At 39.8% G+C, this 25647-nt stretch overlaps 1 protein-coding gene across 4 annotated transcripts; it reads right to left on the reverse strand.

Moving 5' to 3' along the window:
- Positions 1 to 573: 573 nt before the first annotated feature.
- fam135a (family with sequence similarity 135 member A) lies at positions 574 to 22502 on the reverse strand. Of its 4 annotated transcripts, none has more exons than XM_061039574.1 (21): positions 22249 to 22502; positions 16275 to 16404; positions 14965 to 15044; positions 14096 to 14235; positions 12462 to 12532; positions 12173 to 12346; positions 11901 to 12027; positions 10473 to 10626; positions 9844 to 9921; positions 9427 to 9476; positions 7916 to 8071; positions 7710 to 7783; positions 7370 to 7524; positions 5314 to 7249; positions 5061 to 5221; positions 4879 to 4970; positions 4227 to 4324; positions 3981 to 4132; positions 3773 to 3883; positions 3559 to 3672; positions 574 to 2586 (listed from the first exon to the last, which is right to left on the reverse strand). In XM_061039574.1, exons 2-21 carry the CDS (start codon positions 16349 to 16351, stop codon positions 2381 to 2383), a joined length of 4206 nt encoding a protein of 1401 aa, XP_060895557.1. In that variant the 5' UTR covers positions 16352 to 16404; positions 22249 to 22502; the 3' UTR covers positions 574 to 2380. The 4 variants fall into 4 exon arrangements, with proteins under 4 accessions (XP_060895557.1, XP_060895556.1, XP_060895559.1 ...); XM_061039573.1 differs by having other exon boundaries at positions 7916 to 8074; XM_061039576.1 differs by lacking the exon at positions 9844 to 9921.
- Between the last annotated feature and the right edge of the window lie 3145 nt (positions 22503 to 25647).

The following is a 25647-nucleotide window of genomic DNA, read 5'->3' on the forward strand; positions in this document are numbered from 1 at the left end:
TGCATTTCATTAGCCTGGGTAAATATGGCCTGAAAACAGTGAAATTTAAGGGTGAATGCAGTGTAGAAATTGTGTCTGCCATATTTTGAATTGTCTTACAAGGTGCATGCCATTCTTGGCAGGGATGCATTTCTCGGCATAACACACGGTTGTTTCTTAAAACAGAGAAGTGCACTTTTCTTGCAAAAGCACTTAAGACTTAATAGGAAAACATTAGCCATTACAAGGATTTATATAGCATTGTGTAGTGCTTGAACTTAAAATTGCACAACATGCTGATTAAACAAAAAGGCTGTGTAACTGCATTATACATCAGATAACATTACCTGCAGAGATTTGCCTCCCTTCCGCTTTCAGACCCAGGTGAGTTCAAAATGTGAGCTGGTTGTATTTTTTTAACTTCAAGTACTAGTTATGAAGGGCTGAGTGCATTAGATGGTAATATAGATTTTTCTACTTCATAAATTTGCATGCCCCCTTATTTCCCGCCTCTTTTGAAAGAGAAGGTTTATGTTTTGAGAGGTCTGACAAACTTCTTCATGAGGATACAAACTGACCATTTCTCCAGAAGTATATATTTCTGTAAGTCTGCGTTTTAATCAAGACTACGGTAAATTGGTACATATTTATTATTTTACAGGAAGAACTCTTTTAGTCCTATTTATTACTCAGATGACTCCACCATCATTTCCACAAGTCGCCTCATTCTTTCTTTTTCCATCACTCACATAAAAACTACCATTTTCATAACATAAAAACAGTAGTTTCCCATCAGTTTGTAGCACAACGGCTTCCAAACGTTTTATGCCTAAATACACAATACTTCAGTGGGGATAAAATGTCCTAAGTACATAAAATAAGATGGAGAGCAGGACTGTGTTATGTGCAATAAAACTATACAATGTATTCACTGTGCATACTTTACATAATGGGAGGTGGAAACAAATACATAATTATGACACTTCATGTTGAAACAGTATGAGCTTTAACATTTTTACACACATCGCACAATTACTATGGATCCATAACAAAAGAGCTTTCTGTGATAACACTGCCACCTGCAGGACTGATGATAGAAATGCCTTTAATCATTTTTTTGAAAATAATGAAATGTTAGGTTTTTTATTAAATGCCTTTTTGCCTTTATTTGTTAGGACAGTTGATAGAGGAAAAAAACTGGGAGAGAGAGAGAGGGTGGGGAATGACATGCGGGAGGCTTGAACCCGGGCCGCCCGCTTGAAGGACTAAAGCATATGGGACGACCTAACCGCTACACCAACAGCACCACTAGGATAACCATATATTAACAAAAACGAATCAAGTGAGGAAACATGAATCAATGTACGGTAAGTCAAATCTAGGCTCGAGTGTTTAGGGAACAACATTTGAGATCACCTGACTCTCCTAAAACTAAATCTAGTGAAAAAAGAAAGGTCATTTAAACAAGTTTATAATATGCATATTTAATGGTAGAGTATGACGATATATAAACAATTTTCCAAGAAACATTTTTTTTTAATTTCAAGCAATACTTTCCAGTTGAAACACTTAAATAATCACTAGAGATACTGACCAAATACTTTCAATAAAACAAGTTCATATCACCAACATGTGCTTCTGCTGAATCATGAGCATATCTTAAAACCCCTTCCATAAAATGTAGTTATGTCGTAGCTTGTTCTCCCAACACCAGGCTGGGCAAATACTATGCTGCAACGGTAAGAAACAGCATAAAAGACCAAAGCCGAGGCTGCAAAGTCCGAGCAACAATCCTATTTCAAATGCAACCTTCGCCTTTTAAAAATGATGGAAAATTGTTGATAAAAAAGTAAGTTGTACAAATGACCATTTTCAGTACAAAACCTTGTAAAATGTAGTTGTGGTGCAAATCAATGCAGTGCCTCTTTGAACTGGTGGGAAAACATTTGCCATGGTGAGGACTGTATGTGCAGACTTGACTTGGGCCAGCTCACCAAAAAACAGCCGTTTTCATTTTTGTAGCAGCTACATTTCCAGTTCAGCATCTAATATGACGTCAATAACTTGGAGAAAGAATAATTAAAGAGTGAAAACAGAACACATAAATAACACTGAAAATAGAGCACATGGTGGAGGAAATCATTTCCCAAACGAGAACAAAGAAATGTTTTGAAAATGGCAGTAGAAAAATAAAACTGGCAATCTCCATAGTCACCATGATTCAAACATGAAATGAGAGAAATTGTGATTTTGCTCATATGCTTTTTAAAAAGAGATTACATGTATATAGAAAAAAGTAAGAGTTAATTAAAATACCAAAATCAGAATAAGGTTTAGATGCAGTGAGGTATTAGCTTCACATTCCTCATCTCCAGCCACGTGTTTCGATTCTCGCTCCGTTCTACTGAAAGAACTTGAGGCCTGCGACGAGGAAGAACTTCTCCAGGAAGATCTCAGAATCGAGGACGGCGATGTGGGCGGCTCGGCCTATGAGGGAGTTGGCTGTGTTGGGCAGAGCATGAATGACATCGTATCGCACTAGATTACAGTCTTTGTTCTGAAGTACTGGCAGCAGCAGGTTCTCAATCATCTCAGCATACACAGGACCTGATGAAGAGAAGAGGGAAAGAGGCTGAAAAGAGGAAGACTTGGTCTGTTCAATGATATTTAACCAGTTCCATTGTTGAGGATCTATAAACTGATCCCAATGTAGTACCTCATGCTGTATTCACACACACAGGCTAAATGTCCTTTCACCTTTATCCTGTTTAGTTTAGGCCTATTTATTAGCCCAAATTACATTAACATCTCCTCACTTTAATGTAGGCTCTTATTCCCTGCAGAGTAGGCTAATGTAGCCCCTTAATTTCGAGGCTCCTCTACTAAAAGACAAGCCATGTTAGACAAAAAAGTTAGTTTTATACACTATAGGCTATACCTAACATAAACAACTGGATTTTTATTCAGACAATCAGTGAGTATCCACTAACACGCGTGTGATATGGACTGAATGAAAGAATGAGGAAATGAAACAGCGTTTCTGTCTCTGAAAGAGGGAGGAGACGGGGAGAAACTCGGGGTTCATTAAAGAAAAACTGCTCCAGACGAGGTTAGGTTCACTGACTCAGAACTCAGACTTCTTGGGTTTGAGTGACCTCCCTTTCTGAAACGGAAAGCCCAGAGCTTCCCTCATTTCAGTGTTTGCACAAAAGCTGCTTACTGAAACGAGCCCCAGTTGTGGTATGAAGAAAGAACTGAGATGAGGTGACTGTAAAGAAGAAATAGAAGAAGGGAGGGATGGATAGACAAACATAATCTTTTGCACTTGATGCCTTCCTTGCTATGACACTAATGAAGGCCATCAGCCAACACCTCCGTCTAATAAAGTTGATCTTTGTTAAAGTGTTGCTGAAGCTTTTTGACCCCTTTGAAGTTTTTCCCTATCCATGCACCTTGGCAGTACGTGAAGTTGTGCCAGAAAACCCTACTCGTCTACTTGATATGTCAGAGCTAATGGGACTCTGGGATTGTTCTGCTTGAATGCTGCTCATCTCAAACCACTCCTGCTCTACTACTTACCTGTTTGTTTGTCTTTTAATGCAGTTTTGCACATTTCTATTCTCGCAGAATGATAGGGAACATAGCGATCCTGCAGCGAGCCCACCAGCACCACATTCTTGAAAAACTGGAGACCTTGAAAAGAAGACCATAAAAAGAAGTTATCTCTCTTACACCCTATAATCCACACATACAGCCTGACATGTATGTTGTGTAAGACATTTGCTAAACTAACCCGATTTCTTGCTGAGCTTGTAGAGGAAAGTTTGGCGAGGGTCCGAGTGATCACGGCACGTCAGCTGCAGAAGCGACCCGGACTTTTTCCACTTCTGCATGAACCAAAGACCTTAGAAAAAAACAAAACAATTAACTGTAATTCAACAGACTTCATAGGAATGAATAAATAAAACCATAGCCCTTCAAGCTCGCTGTTTGAAACTAACCTGTGTTGACGAGAGCAGAGCTGTTGTACAACGTGCCCAGGTGAGGTCCAGAGAGGGAAAGGAAGGTGTGCAGTCTGCTCAGGTAGCATTTAAACCTCGGCCGAGTTAGCACTGAGCGAACTATAAGGTTACCCAGAGAATGACCCACAAAGCTGCAAAAGAAGAAAAATGACAGACTGTGAAGACACAAAACAAATCCACATGCATCTTTGACAAAATGTAAGTTACTCAGAAGAAACGTTGTACCTTATCTTTGACACTGTGAGGTTGTATATCTGGATGTACTGGACTATTTCATCCAGCAATCGGTCTGTCATTGACTCAAAGTCAGCAAAGGTGTCATTCTGTGGAAGAAAGGAGTTTCAAATAAGATGGATGGACCTTTTCTTACATGCATTTAAATCTTTAAAGGCTTTCTATGCGATTTTTTGATCCAGCAGATGTCGCCCTTGAGCACCAGCATGAAACCAAAACAACTTGCGCTGCATTGTTGTGTTAGCATGCTAATGCTAGCGATCTTTATTATGCTCGTATCTTCACACTGCATGTAAATTTACCTGAAATGAGCGTGATCTAGAAACACAGTTAAGCAGTGAGTACAGTATGTTATTCTTCTTTTCTCTAGTCCCTCAATTAAACAACTTTTATACACGAGGGGAGGAGTCAGCCGGCCGTCCGGGCGATGTAAACAAACTGAAGATAGGACTCTGAAAACTCTGAAAACATCACAGACAGTGGGACTCGGGTGTTACACCCATTGTAGACAGTCATGACTCAGAGTTATTTTCAGAGGATATACTTGATTTATATTATATGTAAGTGTGAAAAATTGCATGTAAAGCCTTTAAAGGGTGTTTAAGCTCATTATAATTAATATCTGATGTGAGCAGTGCCTCACCTGGTTCCTCTCAGACATGAGGAAGTCTATACGAGCCCCAGGAAGTCCAAGCTCCAAGTAAGTCTTCACAAGTCTCAGGTCTGCACTGTTACCTGCAGCGATAAAAGTAAAAGTAAAAGTCACTGTGTTTCAGTTTTTTTTGTTAAAACAACTTGTTTACTCTGGAATAGATTGTTTCCTACCGTCCAGGCCGTGGACGCAGACTATGAGATGGATGCCTTCTTCACAGCTTTCATCTTCCTCCAAGCTAAAGTAGGGCACGGTGGATGCCAGCTCAGGTACCTCACTATACAGGAAGCCAGGGAGCTTCAGCTGTTTCATGTCTTCCTTGGCTTTAATGAACCTGTGTGTTAGAATTAAACACCATTTATGAATAGTCAGGACAAATATCTGCAAGTTATTTGACATCCAGTGGGATTGTGAAAGATGACTCACGCTTTCATGTGCGGCGTGGGTGCACATTCGTACCACCGCAGGTTGATGGAAAAGGAGGTGAAGGGACAAGGGGGTCTTGCCAAAGTGTACCCACTCGAGGCTTGGTTGGAGCAGATGGGAGCTTTTGATAGATCTTTTGTTTCATGGACGTAACCTATGCCAAGATGTTCAAAAAGAAGACTTGTCTCTTGAGCGGCTGCGTCAGCCCCGCTTTGCTCCTCGTCGGCGACGCCGTTCACAAAAGCGTAGCCGTCGCCTTCCTCGTAGTAGCCGTTCTCGATCATCTCATGCTCCGTCTCTTCCTCGTCCTCCTCAGCCGGCGCCGGTGCAGTCTGGATGCCCAGCGTGATAGCAGATGTCTCCACAGGGCTGATCTCTGACACATCGGTGCTAGAACACGAGCCAAAGTAGTTTTCTACCATCCCACGCTTTACCAGGTCAGTGCTGCTGGTGCCAGAATTACTGGAGGGGCAGGCGGTGTTGGTTTCACTACGGGATTCTTTACTGGCCCCAGAACTAGCCGCCCCCTCCTGTCCAACTTCAGAAAAGCCGATCAATTTGGAGTCCGTTTCAAAGTCAAAGGCAGGTTTTACAAGTTTGGAATCTAAAACAGGCTCAGGGTTGCCGGTTGCATCGATAGCCGGTCTGTTTGTGATATCCTCAGCGAAAACTAGACTCTGCTCCTGCACCAGGACACTGGACTTCCTGCCTCTGACTTCAGCTCCACTAGAGCCTCTAGAGGACCCTTCGCCCTCTTCATCAGAAGGTAAGGAGTTAATGGAAGTGAGAGAGGACTGGACTCCACTGACAGCGCTAGTATTTTCTGGATAAAGATTTTCTGCAGCCCCGCCAGGCTTCTGCACCGAGCTGTGCTGAACAGGCCGCGTCGCGGGGCTCAATAGAGGCCTCTCTGTCGGCTGTGTGGCAGCAACACTGGATTCAACAGTACCTGGCCCTGCACTTGTCGGCGGTCCTGTGACAAAGTGAGTGGCAAAGGAGCTGGACTCGCTATCAATTCCTGAATCTGAAAGGCGAGACGAGGCACTAGGGACTGCTCCATCTGGCAGCCTGATACAATCACTCTTAACCTTTACTGAGACTAGACAGGACTGACTTTGCTGTACAGCTTCTTTACTTGGTCTTTCAAATACAGAGTCAAACATGGACTGTTTTGCATCACAGAGGTCCGACTGGGTGATCTCGGGAACGTTACGACTGAAAGCGCCATCGGTCCGACACGGCAGAAGAACCGTTACTTTGTCTCCTTGGTACGGGTCCTTGTTACTTGGCTTCACCTCAATTTGCTTCAGCCCAGAGGACCACTGTGGTGGTAGTTTTTTGCCACTGTGGTCAGCTTGTTCATCTTTTTGAAGTGGTTGGTTGCATTTAGCAATAGCCCCAGTACCCGCCTGAGGATTATTCTGTCCGTCCCACTTTATTGGATTTTTGAAAAAACCTTTTTGAAAAGCAGCAGTAGTTACATTGTCATCTGTAACAGAGTCAACAGTACGTGTTGATGTGGCACCAGAGTCGAAAACAGAATTGGCATTAGTCCTTAAATGACTAGAGTCACCCTGTAAGGTATCTTGTTGTTCCTGGTTGAGAGGAGCCTCCCCTTCCTTGTACTTTGCACTGGTGTCACTAAAAGGAGCTTTGAGGTTCTTATAACCCACCAGAACTACAGAGTCTTTTGAACCTTGTCTAATAAGCTTCTTGGAGTTATCGGTCTTGGAGTTTTTCTTCAGTTTGACTGACTTCCCTTTGGACTTAGGTGGTGGATCATAGCTGTCTGACCAGGTGTTATCCGTAGCGGCACAGCGAGACTCGGGTATGGGGCTGGCTGCTGCACTGCAGTCCTTGGAGCTGGGCTTGTCTGATTTGCTGGACGCTGAGCCAGTCCTCGTGTTTTGCACTCCAAGCCAAGGTCCATCCCGATCTTCAGAATCACACGAGGTTTTAAATAAAAAAAAAAAAGAGCAGAAAAAACATTCGGTTCAAATACACTGAAAGAATTTACAAGATGTATGTTACATTTGATGGAGAGACTGTGACTTACCTTCGGTGATTGAATCCAGATATCTATCCTCAAAGATGATTGGCAGTGAGCTCACATCACCATCAAGGTCCACACATTCCACTGGAAGAGGAGGCAAAGACAGGAAGTAGCTGGAGCTTTTGATAGCATTAGTCATCTGCTGGTGACTGTGAGCACTGAGGAGGAGGTAGAGGAGGACGGAGGGAGAGGGGGAGGGGGCAGCAGAAAGAGTCAGAGAAAAAAAGAGTCATGTTTTTCCATACCTGGAGTTTGAGTATTTCAGACAAGCTAGTACCTGCACAGATTTTATAATAGCAACACTACATTTCACAATCAAGATGAACATGCTGCTGCAACTTACTGTAGTTCCTGATAGGCCAGTGCAGATTGTCTTGGATGTTCAAGACAAAAGAAAGCCTCAGCAAACCGTCTTACCTGCATTTTCACAGAATCAAGGGTTGGTTTAAGAATATTGTTCCGAATGATGAATAGTTTTGGATCAGTTATCAATGCAAGGTGCCTAGTCATTTATCAATAATGTGGTTGATTTAAGAAGCTGGGACTCACTCTTAGTGTATGATGCTCCATAGCTAACAGGGCAGCAACATGCTCTTGCAGGGACACGACCTCCAGGAACTGTCCCCAGAGTGCCATGAGCAGGGAGCAGAGCTGAGCCAGGTTCATATTGACCAGTTCTGCCAGCTCATCAGGAGACTCGGCTTTCTGCTAGAAGCAAAAAGACACAAGTCACCACCAGAGGGCTCCAGTGTGCATCCCTTCCTTACACCTGCATTACATGCAGTGGCACGGTTCTATGTCAGAGGTCTGTTTTACACACAAGAGTTTGCATCATGGACCTCTTCAGCACAAAAGACACCAGAGCACTGTAATCCATTTTTCTGAGATGTTTCTTTAGCACAGCATTTTCCAGCAGTCTTTATCAGGAGACATTTGAAGTGTCCAAAATAAACATACATTTTTGTATTTCCCTTTCCTGTTTTGACCTATTGTCATTGGATATGAAATATGAAATACTTAATTTGGAAACAAGTGTCTCTTCTGTGTTTTTGTATTTCACTTTAACCCGTGTAATGTGCAACCCTGACTATCATCTACGGAAAGATCTATAATTCAACAGCTCTGAAAAACACTCTCTATCACTACTCATCAAGAGAGAGCCAACCTCTTAGGACTCAAGGACCCAGCCACTGAAGACTCGCCTACACAATCATGAAATCCTTTAAAGGCTTGTTTTAAATGCGACTCTACAAACTGTTAGAAGCATGCGAACATTTTCCAGTCCACTTAAAAGATTTGCATGATTTACATGCATCAACAGATCCACTTTGCATGCTACTGTTTGCAGGATTCTTCACTAGAGACAGATCACTGTAGGAGGGTTTTTACTGCAGGGATCAGGGTCTTAATAAAGGCCCATTTTAGGAGGTAGTGCATTACAGAAGAACAGGATGACTCGTGCAGCACTGCATATTTATGATTGGTTAAAGTACTTCCAGCGGTTAGAACACTCTTTTATATGTAAGCAGACTCATTTTCCTAATATTCACAGGTCTTTGGACCTAAGCTGAATCACAGAGAACAATGAGCTGGGGGAACACTCTAATCCCTTTTGAAAAGCAGCTCCTGGGGCTAAAAGTTCTGGGTACTTTAGGTGGACTTCTGGCTGGTACAGCTTGCTTCATTTTGCTTTTGTCCACAAACCTACTGAACTGCTACCGAGTATTTGTATCAGAGATTATAGCTACGCATAAACACATCCTGGCAAATCTTAAAACTGCTCTCATCATTTATAAATCTCATCACGATTGCATACTTCCAATAAATCATGCCCATGCCCTCCAGACATGCAGACACATTCATCCAATGAAACAGTTTCAGTTTAACTGGAGAGCTTCTACATGGCCTACTGCCATATTTCCAGTTAACTCACACTGCGGTAAACACTAAGCACTAGTTTGATGATGAATCAGGCTTGTGGTTTCACACATATGCAAATATAGTATGTTAAATGATAAGAATCAGAAACAGAAAAAAAACGAGCAGTAAACAGGTCTCACCTTGACTTGGTCACACAAATCAGCAAGGCGGGCCTCTAAGTCGAGTTGTTCTGAAGAAGCAGAGGAACAGTATTACTGAGAATCACTTTCATGATTTATTTCTTTAATTTAGCAGAAGAAAGGTTTAGAAGAACCCGTTAAACAGGCTGAATAAGGAAGTGGTGTTAGAAAGTACTTTTCCTATAAAATGACAGAAGACAGCCTAGAGTCGTCTTTGAACGAGGTCTGGTTATAAAAGGTTGGAAGGCAGACGGATTATATACACATAGTACTGAAAAAGTGAAATGACAGCACTTGATTCTGCAGAGTGGGACATAGAAAGGAAATGGTGTTTTCTAGGAGAAGGAAACTGGAGTGAGGAAGAAAAAGTGAGAGATAGGCAGGTTTATTTGAGGTACTGTAAGGGTCAGGACATACCTATGTAGACGTGCCTTTGACTTCTGGGATAGGGTCTTCTGAGTACTCTCTCATATAGGACTTGCATGCTGGGCTTGGCTAGTAAGATTGCACATATAGGCATATTTAACCTTTTGATAGTTTTTCCTTAGGAATGGGTTAACATCTTTCCACTTGCATGGAAAAGGTTTAGTCAGCAACAGTTACAAAGATGTGTTTGGGAGCTGTTAAAATGTGGCCTAATAGTCCACTGGTTATCAGACTACTTGTTGACAGTACGATTTAGTAAGTAAACTAAGATAAGTAATCACAGGTAGATTGCTGGATAAACTAATCAGGTAGCTGGCTTTGAAGTCTGCTCACAGGGGAGAATAGGTTAATGTGTAGGGAGCAGGTGAAATGACATGAGGGCAAAAACAATATGCAACAAACAGACAGTGAAAAACAAAACAATGAAAAATCAAATCAAGGCAAAATTAATCAGAGGGCATATCATTACACAGCCTGTTTCCTTCTAAGTGCTTGTGAGTTTAATAAACAGTATTGCAGAAGCATCACTTCATGTCTGGGTTTTAAGACTTTATTACTTTACCATCCGGTGTAGGCCCAACCTCTGACATGAGTTCATGTGAAGCCGCAGTGCAGTTTACCTAGTTCCATGCGATGGGAGGAGGGCAGGTCCTTGGTTATAGAGGTGAAGTAATCAAAGAGACCCTTGTAAGCTTGCAGGAGATTGGAGCAAAGGCTGTTGTGTAGACCGAAGGCATGCTGCAGACAGTGGTCCGATACCAAGAACGTCCTGCCCTGAGAATTAAGAAGGACACAGCGAGGAGGTTTTAGATGATTCAATTGAACAATATCACTGAGTGTTTGGGTTAGCAGAAAATATTTACAGCAGCAGACACAGCAAATCAAATCTGTAATATTTGCTGATTTGATTACAGTTTTTTTCTGTTAAATGCTAAATCTATCATAAAACAAAACAAAAAAACCCACAAAATCTTCAGTCAGTGATCACAGACAAATATATTCTTGTAGCGTATGGACATCTAATAAATGATAGACATTCAAAATATAATTCAGTAGACTCCTTCGCTCAGACAACATCTAAAGAAAGTACTGCAGCATACAAAAAGGCACATTTATGTAGGTGCAAAGGGCTTCCTCAGAGTCAAACAAAAACTGAAAATGAAAGACTTGTTCATCGACTGGTTGATGATATAACCACAGGTATATACAGTACAGGGATATAAATAGAACTATACCTTTAAAAGAAGAAAATGTTTAAAAATGAATGCTACTGCACAGTGTATCTCAATACTCTGGTATTACAGTGACCACTGTGGCCGTATATATAACAACAACAAATTAACCTGCCAACTATTTCAAGGCAATCATTTAGTGCGCTAAATGTACTAGGCAGTGTTTTATAGCAGCTTCTGCAGAGATCCCTGCAGAGAAAATGAATAGCAGTCCATGGCTCGTTATTCCCATGCAGCCAGTTACAGATGCATCAAGGAGTTATGAGGGGCACTGCTTCGGTTCTGCCTGAATGACTCCGCTACATTCACACTACTGCATCTCAAGGAAACTTTAGCTGGCCACCTTCCTCTGTCAGGAGGGGCCAATTACTCCGGGCCAAATGTGACGGTGGGTCGGATAGTTTCCTCTTCGTCTGCTCTGTCTGTCAACAGCATGACACATAGTCCTGAGCTTCCAGTGCAGTGAACAGAACACAATTTTACCTGAGGTGTAGAACTGTTGAATCTGAGAAGACAGCCATGTCCATTTCATAAGCAAAACCTGTATAACTTGAATGCAGCCATGCTTTAATACATAACAGGCCTTTTGTTCTTTAAGCTCATGAAAAGGAACAAAGCTGGAAATCCACAGAACATTTTTGAGTGTTTGTGAAAGTTATTTACTTTTTATCCAGAGTTTAATTAAACCCAGTGTGTAACAGAACACCTGAAAAACTGTACAAAAAATACTGTCACTGTCAAGTTTGTTACCTAGCATCTAATAAGAAAGGGAGATTTTAGAAGACACTGTCCTTGCTATAAAGATGGTTCACTTACATCTGGTGATACTTGCTTGACGTAACTGCTGCCGAACACCACATTCTCCAAAGGGGGGATGACTGAGTCTTTGCTCTGAGCTGGAGCGTTGCGGTTAAGCCATGTGGTTTTCACTGGTCGAGGCAAACTAGGAAAACACAAGGAGGGAGAATTCAAAGCTTAATAAGAAACAGCCAGTCTGGTTTCCTCGACCTCTATTCACTGTAAAGATGTGACAGCTATGTTGTCACTTGAATATGTGGTGTGGTGTGATGTGGGTATGTCAGTCATACCTGATAAGGGGCTGATGTAATGCCACTAGGGAGGCATGGATGGCTACAGAGATGACAGACAGGTGGAAATAGTCAAACATGACATTGACATGTTGGTGGATGCCTCGCTGAAGGCTAAAGTGCAAACGAAGAGTGCGGCTGCTGATATTCTGCAGAGAGCTTGGATCATCTGGCCTGTAGAGAAAAAAGATGAAGACGAAGCTGACATCTCATGTTCACAAAGAGATGCACATTTCATATTCACAAACGCTTAAACAAGTACATTCAGTTAAAATGTTACAACACCTACGTGTAATCACCATCTGTGAAATATAAATCCAAGAAGAGCTGAAAATCCATGTCATTGAGGGACTCCTCCACCTGATGTTGATGACAAGAAGAGGAGAGAGTCAAATTAAGAGCGAGTGAGTAAAAGCAAGTGCTGTCTAGTGAATCTGCAACATAACAACCATCGAGACATTATTCTAGTTTGAAGGTATCAGCTCCAATCATTGTAACACATTTCTAATCCATCGCCCCAAGAACATATCAGCTTTTAAAATCACATTATCAGACCTGACAGAACAGTCAACCTCTGCAGTTAAAAACACTGGACTCTTTACGGAGCTCAGCGTAAGTTCAAGCAGGAAGCCTGGTTATATTCTCTCACACATTTATTACATTTCTTCATTCAACTTAGCCCCTCCCTCTCTAGAATAGAATAGAATTATTTTATTGATCCCAAACTGGGAAAATGTGGCGTTACAGCAGCAGGTTATCCAAACACACAATATGAGCAAAAAACACAATATTAGCAAATCTAAACAGAATATAATATTAAATACAAAGTAAATAAGCACTAAAAATATCAAAACTAAGAATGGGAATATATACAACCAGGATTTAACTTAGCATTACTAGTCTTAAATATGAAAGATTAAATGTAAATGTGAAAAAACAGAGTTGTAAATGGACAGTATTGACATAGGGAGCTGTGCAATCAGTGATACAGTGATACCACTTCCTCTGTCTCCCTGCTCACAATCAGCTGATTTAGGGTGTTTACTCTTATAATAAAAGAAATAATCCAACCAGACTCTGCCACAACCTCTCTCAACCAATCATCCTGCTGCGGTCAAATTGTAAAACCTGTTCTCTCTCGCTGCAACCCTTGTCCACCCCAGTCACCTCCATACCAGCTCACCAGAGTTCAGATGCAGCCTCAGAAACACACTCCTCATTTACAATAAGTTAAAGTACATACAGAATAAATGGCACCATGTAGTTAAATACAAGCATGGGACTCTGTATTGAGAAATCCTGCAGGTCCTCACTCTGTCAAGATGTTGTTTCTATCCAAGTCCAGAGTTTAAAAAAATAATAAGATCTATTTCACAAGGGCTTGAAACACTGCTAAGCTCTCCCCGCAAACACCAGTACAGTTCCCTAAATTAAGTTCACAAGAGTTGAATGCTTAGGTACTGAAGCCTCAAGTATGTGTCATTGGATAAACAGTCAAGTCCCTTTTGCAGGTGTGGCTGCAAACACAGAATTAGTGCAGCGTTCCAAGCCAGACTGGAACAAAGCCAAACTGGGTTCATCATGTTGTACTCTTACTAATCTTTATGGAAAGGGAACATTCTGCAATGGTGTGAGTCCTTGTGAAAAATATAGATGCATGCATAGGTTATACCAACTTGTCTATTGGATCACGGCTTGGTATGCCGGGAGCCAATTCAAGCCGACAATGATTAAGAGACAGAGGCATGGGGAGAACATGCAAACACATCACAGGAAAGAATCAACTAACAAGCCAGATTTATAAAATACTGTAGCCTCGTGTTGTACTTGTTTCCGCTGAACTGTGCCACCCAGATTATTGGCAAAAACACAATAATGCACTGCATTTAGCTTTAGAACCAGGGGAAAAGCAAGTTAACTTACCTTTTTCTCATCAAGCAGCATCATAACTTTGAAGATAAGGACGTCGTTGACGACAACCTCCTCATTCTTGTACAGGATTTGGAAAGTTTTGCTGCTGATTACATCGTCTTGGATTGAAGCAGGAAATGCCAGATCAGAGCCTAGAAAAGAAAAACTACGATTAACTATGTACATAACATCTGAGTAGATTATATAATATACACAACCTGGTGATGTGAGCGGGAACAGAACCATCAAAGCTTACAGAGAGTTTGAGAGAAATGCATTTGTATTTTTCAGATTTAAAGTTAAAAACGATTGTGAATGAGCTACACTACAGCTAATGATATGCGTATAACTATCTAACAATGTACTTTGTATTAGGTCTGGACGAAGGTGTGGCTGCTTCTAAATCTACTCTATTAAGCGAGGTTGACATAGTCTTGGAAATTTAATTTTTAAGCATGGAAATCACACACTCTCTTGGTGTTCCTGTTTATTCGAGAAACAGAAAATTGAGAGCTTTGTGTGAAAGAATCTCTGCAGGTTTCTTTGCAAGGGGGCGAGGCATATGCACAAAGCTGAAGAGAAATTACTGAGAATAAGGAGTGGCATAAGAGATCAGTCAAGTGCCTGCCAACAAAATAAGAAAACCAAATGTTCAATTAGAACAGCTCTTGTCCCTGAATAGTACTAATTTTTCTAACAACTGCAGTGAAATCCAAAAGAATTCAACTGGAGAATTAGTAAAACATGTTGTCTGTGTTTACAAGGAAACAACCAATCCCTGGCAAGGAACTCAGCAGTGTTGCTTCATGCAGGTCACCCAGATATGAATCTAAAGGCAGGTTTTTTCCAGAAAGGGGACAAAACATCAAAAAAGTGTTTACCTCCCGGGTGAAGTAGACTGGCCTCAACTTTGTGTGGGACACGGGGTGGCACTTTCAGACTGGCACGGATCTGGTAGAACCTGAAAATATGAACTCATATTGTAAAAATCAACGGTATGAAAACAAAGCACTATGAGGTTGGTCAGAAGCATCATTAGAGACTTGTGAAATGGAAACAAACCACACGGGTCAGCGACAAGTGCCTCTACTTGTAAAATGACACTACACACCTTTCATTAATGAATAATGAGCACTTTCTCTTGCAGTCGATTGTGTGGTGAACCTGAGCTCTTAAAGCACCGATGAGCAGGGAGAATAGAGCAGGAGTTTTGTCTCAGCAAAAAAGGAAGTGTCACCACATTGCTGCTGTCGAAAGAATTTTCCAGATGCTAAAGACCTCGACTGTAAGAGCTCAGCAGTTTGAAATGCGAGTCGTTTTTCCTTCTTAGTTTTCCAAGAAACATGGAAACTGGGAAAACATAGGAATAACATGTGTAGCTTGTTAAATAGCATAAAAGCCACTTAGTAACAGCAGCAGAATGGTTTATTTTTTACTATGCTACAATGCAATGTAAGCTCCTTTTGTTTGGTCTGACTCTGACATGATGATCTGAACTTCTGCCTACAGGTTAATAGTCTTGTGACACACACGTATTTAAGAAGAACATGCTTTTAATACTAAACAAGGTAATCACACCGTTGTTTTTTTTGTTGTTGTGTCATTTCACACCAAGAAATGTAGAAGCAAGACTAAAAACTTCCCATACCGAGTCTCAGGATGACCGCAAACAACTAAACTTCCTGTTCTGCTGATGACTGTCTGCACCTAACCGCGTTTGAGCCAGACGGTGGTTACATTATCACCATGACCGTCTGACATCCACTATGACTGACTCTTTGACTGACAGCGGCCAAGCAAAAGGAGAGATGCTCTATGGTGCAGCAAAGGTTTTAAAAAAATATATAAATTAATCAGGATTCACATATTTTACAATATGATACAAATCTAATGTTACAATGCAAATGAGTCATAGGTAAAATATTATAATCATTAGGATAATATGCTGGATAGTGTGGCTCTATCGGCCAGCCGATAATATCGGGCAATCTTAGCCGATAGTATCTGCTAATTTTATCAGATATGCACCAACATTATTAGATTTATTCACCAGTCAGAAAGCATTTCATTTGAGTATCATTGTATTGCACTAGAAGTTCTCTTTCACCAGCAGAGGGCGCTATATGGATTACGAGAACAAATGCTGGTATATTAGCTATGTAGTGAGTAGTGAGATTGAAACAATACTCACCCTCTTTGAAACAGGTCCACGTTGTAGAACTTGTGGAGCTCCACAGAGAACTCCACTGTTGCCTGGACTTCAGTCATCTTGGTCTCTAGAGGCAGAAGTGCCTTATATCATCTGGGGTACATCTGTTGGCCTAAAAGGAAAATAAATCATATCAGAAAAATAAATCCTGGCGCGAGAAAACATGTTTTCCTTTCGTTAAAATACAGCATTTCCACTGGAGACATAGGGGTGAATACCTTAACGTTTTTGCTTAGAAGAATCCCTTAAGAAACGACGATCTGCACTGGGTAACACAAGCTCTGTGTAAATTCCAACGTAGCCTTGTTTGAACTTAATATCTAATTTAGGACATAGTTTACACACTCCTAAGATTTAAGGTGTTTCACTAGATGCGATCGGTTCATCGTGGGCATTAGTTACAAGATTCAATGTTTAATCTTTGATGCTAGGTCTGCTTCACATGTATTTGTGAGTCTGAATGGCTTGTCGACAACCAAAACATCAAAATACAGGCAGAGGACAGGGACTCTGCAGACACAGTCACCACCACACATATACAGAGGCCTATAAGTGATGATTGAGCAGCATTATTTTGTTTAAGGCCCTGACACACCAAGCAGACGGCAAAGAACACGTCACCTCTTTTCTTGGCCAAAAAGTTGCACTAAAACACACCGCAAAGATCACAGCCGACGGCCAAACACCACATACGTTCTGCGCATGCATGAGAGCAAATAACTCTCCAGGACAGCAGGTGGCCGTAGTCCGTTGTTATGATACGAGAAGACCATTTTCACACCACTGTTGCGCACCACTTGTATTACAGGTAGCCTACTAATTGAGAATAACGTCTGATAAAAAGTTGAAAATGGCGCTGGCTTTGTTAGCTCTTGTTCTTTTAGTGGAAAAAGAAAAGAAGAGGCGGAGGCGACAAATAAGGAGAAACCACACAAGTGGGTGAAAGCATGGATACTACAGCGGCATGCTCAAGGGGCTTTCCTGAACCTGTGTCGAGAGCTGGAGATAAATTAAACCTCCAAACAACCAATCAGAGAGATTCCTCTCACCGACGCCGATTCAACACGTCGAATCGTCCAAAAAAAGGCAGACAGGTAGAGACAGAGCCGAACATCCTGCAAAAACTAGGGCGACAACCCGCTCAGCGACGCTCCAACTAGGACCGACGGCCGACGATCTCCTTGGTGTGTCAGAGCCTTTAGGGGAATTATTACAAGGACATGATGTCTACATTTGGCAAAGGAGGCAAAATATCCTCTGGGCATAATTCTTCAACAGCCTGAATAATTCTTCAACAGCCCGAATAATTACAGCAGTAGTGTGACAGAGTGAAGGAAAATACTATGAATAACCCTACAAAGATAGGCCTGAAATATAATATCAGCCATTGGTTGTGTTAGAAATAAACACAGACATCAGTGTCTCTTAATGCAAACATTTTTAGACCAGGATATATTCAGACAGAATTTAAGAAAGTGTCGTGTAGTTGTTTCTGGCTGTAGCAGGGGCAAAATGAAATTGGCAGAAACAAGGGTGCAGACAATCTCTGAATAAGTCATGTATGAAATGAATAAATTATCCAGTGGGAGGTAACATGTCATTGTGTTCATGCCAGTGAAAACATGTGAGTGAGACACAATTGAATTTGACCCGGTTGATGGGTTCTGACTGAGACAAAGCCAGTGGTAGCAAGTATTGTTAATAGCTGATTATGCTTTCCTTCCTGGAAGAAGTATTATATTAAAGGCAGTTGATTGAAAAATAATCATGGCAACAACACAATAGCTAAATGTGCATCCCTTCCTGGAATAAGTACTTTTTAAAAGCAGTGAGTTACCATGTGCACAACACAGGAAAGCAAGGACACAAATAGTGAAATAATTTAACTGGCTGCATCTGAAGTATTCCGGGTGGGTGTTAATTCCCTACCATTAACCTTGAAATAGCAAAAAGGAACACAAAGTAGCTTCACAGAAAGTCCAACATCTCTTAGCCCTGTGAATTAAGTGATCAAGTACAATACATAACAAGCTGAACGATTACTTTAAAGCAGTGAAAGCAGCTTTGTCAAGCCTACTTTGTAATTTTACTCTGCGAGAGCTCCAATAATGGGATAAGGAGGGAAGAAATAAGGAATTGTTAAGTAGTATAACCTGTAAAATAAGAAGTGAACCAGTTTCTTTTGCAGGTACGTGTAATTGTTTTACAAACAATCGAGCTAAAAAAAACCCAAGCGAGGTAATTAACGTGTAGTGTCAACATTACAGATCAAATGAAAGTCGGATGTTGTGTTTAGGGGTCGTCGGAGTAACTGGTTTATTCTTAAGCCAACACTATTGCCTTTAGTGTTACTGCAATTAGATAATTAACGAGGTTAAAATAAACTCTTGAGTAGAATGCTGCAATGTTGATGCCAACAGACCAACTAACCTGTTAATGTGAGCTAGCTACAGTGACCATTAGAATCATAAGCCATAAGCCCAATGCCACATTTAAATGGTAAATGGACTTGAGCTTGTATAGATCTTTTCTAGTCTTCTGACTACTCAAAGCGCTTTTACACTGCAGGTCACACCTACACGATCACACACTGATGGTAGAGGCTGCTATTTAAAGTGACCATCTGAAGTAACTTAACCCATTCATTCACATTCATACACTGCCGATGAAGCAGCGAAAGCACCTTGGGTTAAGTGTCTTGCCCAAGGACATGTCGGACATGTGGCTGCTGGAGCTGGGGATCGAACCCCCGACCTTTCGGTTAGGAGACGACCGACCCTACCACAGCCGCCCATGCGTTTAATCAACCCAAACTCTGGGGAAATCTAGGTTTGACCTCGGGAGAGTCAGAAATTAATAATTTTGATGTATTATTTGAGTCTTGTATTTTCAGAATTGGCCAGATGCAGCTAATGTTCATGATTTTTTTTGGAAATAGGTGATTCTGTTTACTTTCATCCAAGCTGGTTCTTAAACAATGTCTGCAAAAGTCATTGTAACATGTTGGCTACATTTCTTAAAATCCTGGCTAATTATTTGTATTTTATTCTACCTTTATTAAGCCAGGTTAGTCCCACTGAGATTACAGATCTCTTTTTCATGGGAGACCTGGCCAAGAATAGAAACATCACACAGTTGAAAGTTTCAACATCAAAACCATCAAACTCGTACAGTACACATTACATAATAAGAAAAAACAATCATACAAATCTTCAGCTAAAACAGTGGCATACAGTTTGGATTCAAACGATTAACGGAGGATTTAAAAACATTCAGGGTAAAGTTTTGTAAGCAGACTGTAGCCTGTTCGAAGGTGCAGAAAACCTTTGAGCTTTCTTTCCAAACTCAGTTCTAACTTTGAGAATGACAAATTTGCACAAAGTCAAACAAACGAAGGTTGAGGATTCTGTCCCTTAAGGATTAACAGAGAGGAAAGGTAGTCCAGAATCTTTCCCAGAATAGCTTTGTAAATGAAGATACACCAATGTGCAAGCCAGCGTGTAGCCTACATAAATCAGTCCAGCTGGCTCTACAATATAAAGCACAATGAGGAGTAAGAAATCCACAATTTGTGATCTCATTGCACCATGATACACCAATGTTCAGCCTACCAAGACTCTGAGCAGAGGCATTCATGTACAATACATCATTGGTTCCCAACCTGGCCCTGAGAGGGGGCATGTGGCCTTCTCTGCTCTGAGGTTGTCAAAATTAGTTTACACATATTAACTTAAGTAATTAAAAAACACTTCCTGGGTAGTTTATGGAGAGGTATTTTGGTAAGAATATGTGTAGGCATTTTCTGATGGGATATTATCAGTAAAACCAAGCTGATTTTAATTTTAGGGGGGCTCCAATTAAGAAAAGATGGGAACCTCCACTGCACTAATCAAAGACAGATAAAAATGTGGATTCTTTTTTTTTTTTACATAAAATAAAATGCAGGACTTATTTCTGTAATAAAATCCCAGAAAAACATTCAGCTTTTTTAGTAACATACTGAATGTGCTCCCTGACAGACAAGCTGTCATCAAGTAAAAAAAATAAGTATTTAAAAGGAGATACATACTCAATTTACCGACCGTCCTCATCTAACACACAAATATAGATAAGAGACAAAACGCAAAAACAAACCAAGATGCCACAAGACGCCTAACCTGTGAGGGACAAAAAATGACTAAAGTATAAATAAATGAATAAACAAATAAATGTTGTGAGAAATGCATATAATAATGTATAAATAAATAAATAAATGAATATATAAAAAAATATATAAATAAATAGATGTGTAAATGTAAAAATACGGAAATAAATTAACAACTCAATTAATGTGGAAATGTATGCATTGATACATATATCAATGTTTTAAAATCTTTACACTGGCTACCTGTTAGTTTTCGTGTTGATTTTAAAATTATTTTATTAGTTTATAAAGCATTACATGGCCTTGCACCAGACTACCTATCAGATATGATTTTAGTTTATGAACCAGTATGGCCCCTCAGATCCTCCAGTTCCTCTCTCTTAGTTGTTCCACAGAGCAGGACAAAAACCTTTGGTGATGCTGCCTTCAGCTGTTACGCTCCGAGACTGTGGAACAACCTTCCTGAGGGTCTGAGAGGAGCTCAGAATATCGAGATTTTTAAACGCAGTCTTAAAACTAATTTATTCAGTCTGGCTTTTATATAGTGCTTTATATCAATTCAAATCTTAACATTACTGTATTGTCTTTTTTATCCTACGACAATTTGAAATATTTTCCTCTTATGTATTTATTTTAATATCTTGTTGCTTTTAAGTGTCGTGTTTTCTTTTCTTTTTATACATATTTTTTAATTCTTATTGGTGTGCATTAGTCTCTCAATGATTTTATCAATGATTTTATAAACTACTTTTTGTCAACAACTTTTCTGCACTCTTGTTAAGCACTTTGAACTGCAATTTAATTTGTCTGAAAGGTGCTATATAAATAAAGTTTGATTGATATAACTGTAGAAATATGCTAATAAATAAATACATGTAAAAAAATATATAAATAGCCTTTTTTATTAACAAAGTGTATTTATTCATTGATGTATTGTTTTCAGCATTTATATATTTATTGATGCATTTATTTAATTATTTATTTATTTATACATTATTGTATGCATTTCTCCCGACATTTATTTATTAATTTATTTATTCATAAATTATTGTATGCATTTCTCCAAACATTCATTTATTTATTTATACATTATTGTATGCATTTCTCCCAACATGTATTTATTTATACATTATTGTATGCATTTCTCCCAACATTTATTTATTTATTAATTTATTTATACATTATTGTATGCATTTCTCCCAACATTAATTTATTTATACATTATTGTATGCATTTCTCCCAACATTTATTTATTAATTCATTTATACATTAATGTATGCATTTCTCCCAACATTCATTTATTTATTTATTTATTTATACTTTAGTCATTTTTTGTCTCTCATACTAACTAATCTCTGTGGCTCAGATAAGGAAATAAAAAACTGGCACTTGAGACAACAAACCTCTCTCAGAGAAAGTAAAAATTAAAGCATCCTACGTCGGTGTGATTATAAATAAATACAACAGGGCCTTGACAAAGCGTTGTGGTAATAGCTAAACCCCCCGGGACAAACAAACGCAGAGCAGTTTAAAAACAGCTGTTAAACTTAGTAACAGGGTTTTGATACCTTGCAGACAGAGACGCGGTGAATGTGCACAATCTCGGCTTATAAAGGTAATAATGGTGTTACAGGTGGGAAGCAACATTTTACCAAAGGGGCCCAGAAAAAAGGTCAGAAACTAACCGAGACATTGATGAAATAACATACAACAAAAAAAGTCTGACTTCATGGTCTGTCTCCAGTTAGCGTAACGTTAGCAACCCGCGTCACATTAAACGCGCAGCTAAAGCTAAAGCTAACAGTTACTTACCATTGCGTTGGCAGGCTAACAGTAGCTAGCTATCCAGTCCTTTCGTCCCCCGTTCACCGCAAAGAGCCGACAGAAAACACCACAGTGTTAAAAAATTACACTTCCTGGTTCTTGATAACGTTATGCGAGAAACGCCCATTTAAACGACAACGTTACACTGAGTGAACTGGCCGTGAATCTCTGTGCTCAGCTGCTGTTTGTTAGCCATCGAGCTAACTGCTGCTGACGCTCTGACAGCAGGCTCTGCTCTGCTCTGCTGCTCCGTTCGCGCACATCTAACTGCGCGGTCATGCACATACCAGAGGCGCAGTTTAAGGGCAGAATTGCAACTCTCAAAATAACCATTAAAGAGGAGGGTGAATAATATTAAGCTGTCAAACATTTTAAATAATGTCTAGGCCTATATATTCTTGACTTAATTATTATTGTATTTTTTCTGCCTTTATTTAAATGATGTACATATGTTTGATTTTGATTTTGATTTTTAATAATTTTATTCCTTTTTTCCTGTTTTCTTGAGCTGCTGTAATGCAAAAAATTCGCCCATGGGGGATCAATAAAGTTTATATTTATCTTATCTTTAACTCCTAAAGTCCCAAAAAGTAAAAAAAAAAAAAAAAAAACTAATGCGCACAATATATTTGTATTACTCCGCCACTGGTAGGTCTAGGCCAGGGATGGGCAACTTTGGTCACAGGGGGCACATTCATTTAATTCTCACTGCCAGAGAGCCAAATTGTAGGATACAAAAACGATTACAGTCGATTATGTCTCAAATTAACTCAACATATACCAGTGATCAAATATTATTATGGACATATTTCTGGTTTTCATGATTTCATCATGTTTTCTTCATGTTTCCAATTAATTGATGTGTAAAAAATTAACCTGAGGGCCACGTTGATGTTGATGGGGGCCGCATGTGGCCCCCGGGCCACCAGTTGCCCACCCCTGGTCTAGGCTATATTGTTATATTATTCATCTAATTTGATATAATTATATTAACTTGTGCACACAACACAACATTTTTCTACTTTTCGGGACTTCAAGGGCTCCATACTTAATCATGAAGCATCATACAATAGTTTTATATTGGGTAAATTCAAATTGTTCCATTTTTAATATATATATTTTGCAGCTGTGGTGGACAAGGTAGCTACACAATGTCATGATTTGAGTCAAAGTATAGAAAATGCTGATCAAATATTAAGCTGTCAAACATTTTAAATAATGTCTAGGCATATTCTTGACTTAATTACAGAACTCCTAAAGTCCCAAAAAGTAAAAAAAAAAAACAATGCACACAATATATTTGTATTACTCCGCCACTGGTAGGTCTATATTGTTATATTATTAATCTAATTTGATATTATTATATTAACTTGTGCGCACAACATTTTTATGGAGCTCAGCATAAGTTCAGACAGGAAGACTGGTTATATTCTTTCACAAATTCATTCATCCTTTCACTTCAACCTAAACTGCTTCCTCTGTCTCCCTGCTCTGGTGATCAGCTGATAGTGGACGTTTATTCTTTAAGTAATTAACCAACCAGATTCTGGCACAACCTCTCTCAACCAATCATCCTGCTGCGGCAAAATGCTAAAACAGTTCTCTCTCTCTTCCACAGTCATTCTGTTCCGCTGCAAACCACCACCGCCCCCCCCAGTCACCTCTATTCCAGCTCAGCAGAGTCCAGATCCAGGCTCATGATAGCCTACATCCTCTTCACCACCACCAGGGTCTAGACTCCATAGGGGGGGTATCCTATCCTGCTGTCTGCCTCATCACCGCTCCGAGTACATGAAGTCGTCACGATGGAGTCTAATCCCCCAAAGACTTTGCACATTCAAATCTAAATTGTTGCACATTTATTGTTAAATAAATAATTGTTCATTCTCAATTAAGTCTCTCCTGATTGAACTACTTTTCGGGACCTCAAGGGCTCCATACAGTACTTAATCATATAGCATGATACAAGAGTTTTAAATTGGGTAAATTCTAATTGTTCCGTTTTTAATATATATTTTGCAGCTGTGGTGGATAAGGTACACAACGTCATGATTTGAGTCAAAGTATAGAAAATCCTGATCAAATATTACTCCAATACAATTTGCAAGTTGCTCAGTGAAATCCTTACTCGAGTTAAATTACAGGAGTAGGCTACTTAAATTGTAAATGTATTGACGCCCTTTGAGATGAATCGTCTCGTTTTCGAGGGGGTCCAACACAAAACATACAAAACGAGTGACACAGACACATTCAACAACACATACAAAGGCTCTCTATACACCAACCCACAGTGTTGCCAGTTGTCACTTTACCCACACCATGTTATCAGGAACTAGATTTCACAGAACATATTGCACTATTACACTACACGGCCTCTTGAACTATGCAATTGTGCAGCATATTACTAGATTTTAGCAACAACAACAAAAAAATCATCAGCTGACTCAAGAGTAAATGTAGCGAGTAACAAGAACATTCATAGAAGAAATTCAAAAGTACGATACTTGTCTTTCAAATGTAGCAGAGTAAAAGTTTCCCCCAATAAATGATACTCCAGTTAAGAACAGATAGTCAAAACATTTACTTAAGTAGAACTGAAGTAAATTTACTTTGCTGCTATCCACCACTGAGTGCAGCACAGGGTCAAAAAAGTGCTTTAAAAAACACTTTCCAAGAGTTGTTTGTAGAATTACTGAGCACTGACTTAACTTTGTCGACATGCATATAACCTCTCTATAGTACGTGTTAGAATAGAAGTTTAACATTACGATGCTCAGATACCATCCATTCATCACTAACAGCAGGTCAAACGGGGCAAAATGTAGGAAAGACATGTGAAGAAGGGACATGAGTGGATAATCAGCAGTTTCATTTCTTATTTTCCTGCACTAACATTTCCATTTTTAAAAAAGAATTCCATGTGCAACCAGGAAATCAAGAATTTCATTTTGATATTTCCATGGATTTTTGCATCATTACATCCTAAAAAAATAAACATTATGTCAGGATGTGCTACTTAAAGGAAGATTTTTTTTCTTTTCATCCGGCATCTCAGCTTGAATTGCCTCAGGCTCTTGAGTTTCAGTTTGCACAGCACTGCAAATAATGCTTTTTGAATACTGTGCAACCATAGAGATTAGGGAGAATGTAGATTGGAGTGGTGGGCAAATAAAGCCACCACAGGGTCACATTTGAAGCCACAAATAAAGCCACCACAGTTTTTTTCCACAGCTGGTTTACTTGAAGTATTCTTTTTTGCAGAAAATCATGACAGTAAAAAAAAAAATCAGAAGACACCAAGATTGTGTCATCGAGGAAACATTAACATGAAATCCAAAGTGGGTGCAGGAGAACTTCACAGGAATGTAAAGTTGACACTGTGGAGAC

Source organism: Labrus mixtus, chromosome 6 (genome assembly GCF_963584025.1).
Source record: "Labrus mixtus chromosome 6, fLabMix1.1, whole genome shotgun sequence".
Lineage (NCBI taxonomy): Eukaryota > Metazoa > Chordata > Actinopteri > Labriformes > Labridae > Labrus > Labrus mixtus.

Bases quoted from the DNA above. Each gene is read 5' to 3' on its own strand.
- fam135a (XM_061039573.1), bottom strand. From the start codon at position 16,351: ATGACTGAAGTCCAGGCAACAGTGGAGTTCTCTGTGGAGCTCCACAAG. The intron at 4,971-5,060 runs GTAGGAAACAAT...TTATCGCTGCAG, and splicing joins CTGCGTCCACGGCCTGGACG to GTAACAGTGCAGACCTGAGA. The intron at 4,133-4,226 runs GTACAACGTTTC...CTTCTTTTGCAG, and splicing joins CTCACAGTGTCAAAGATAAG to CTTTGTGGGTCATTCTCTGG.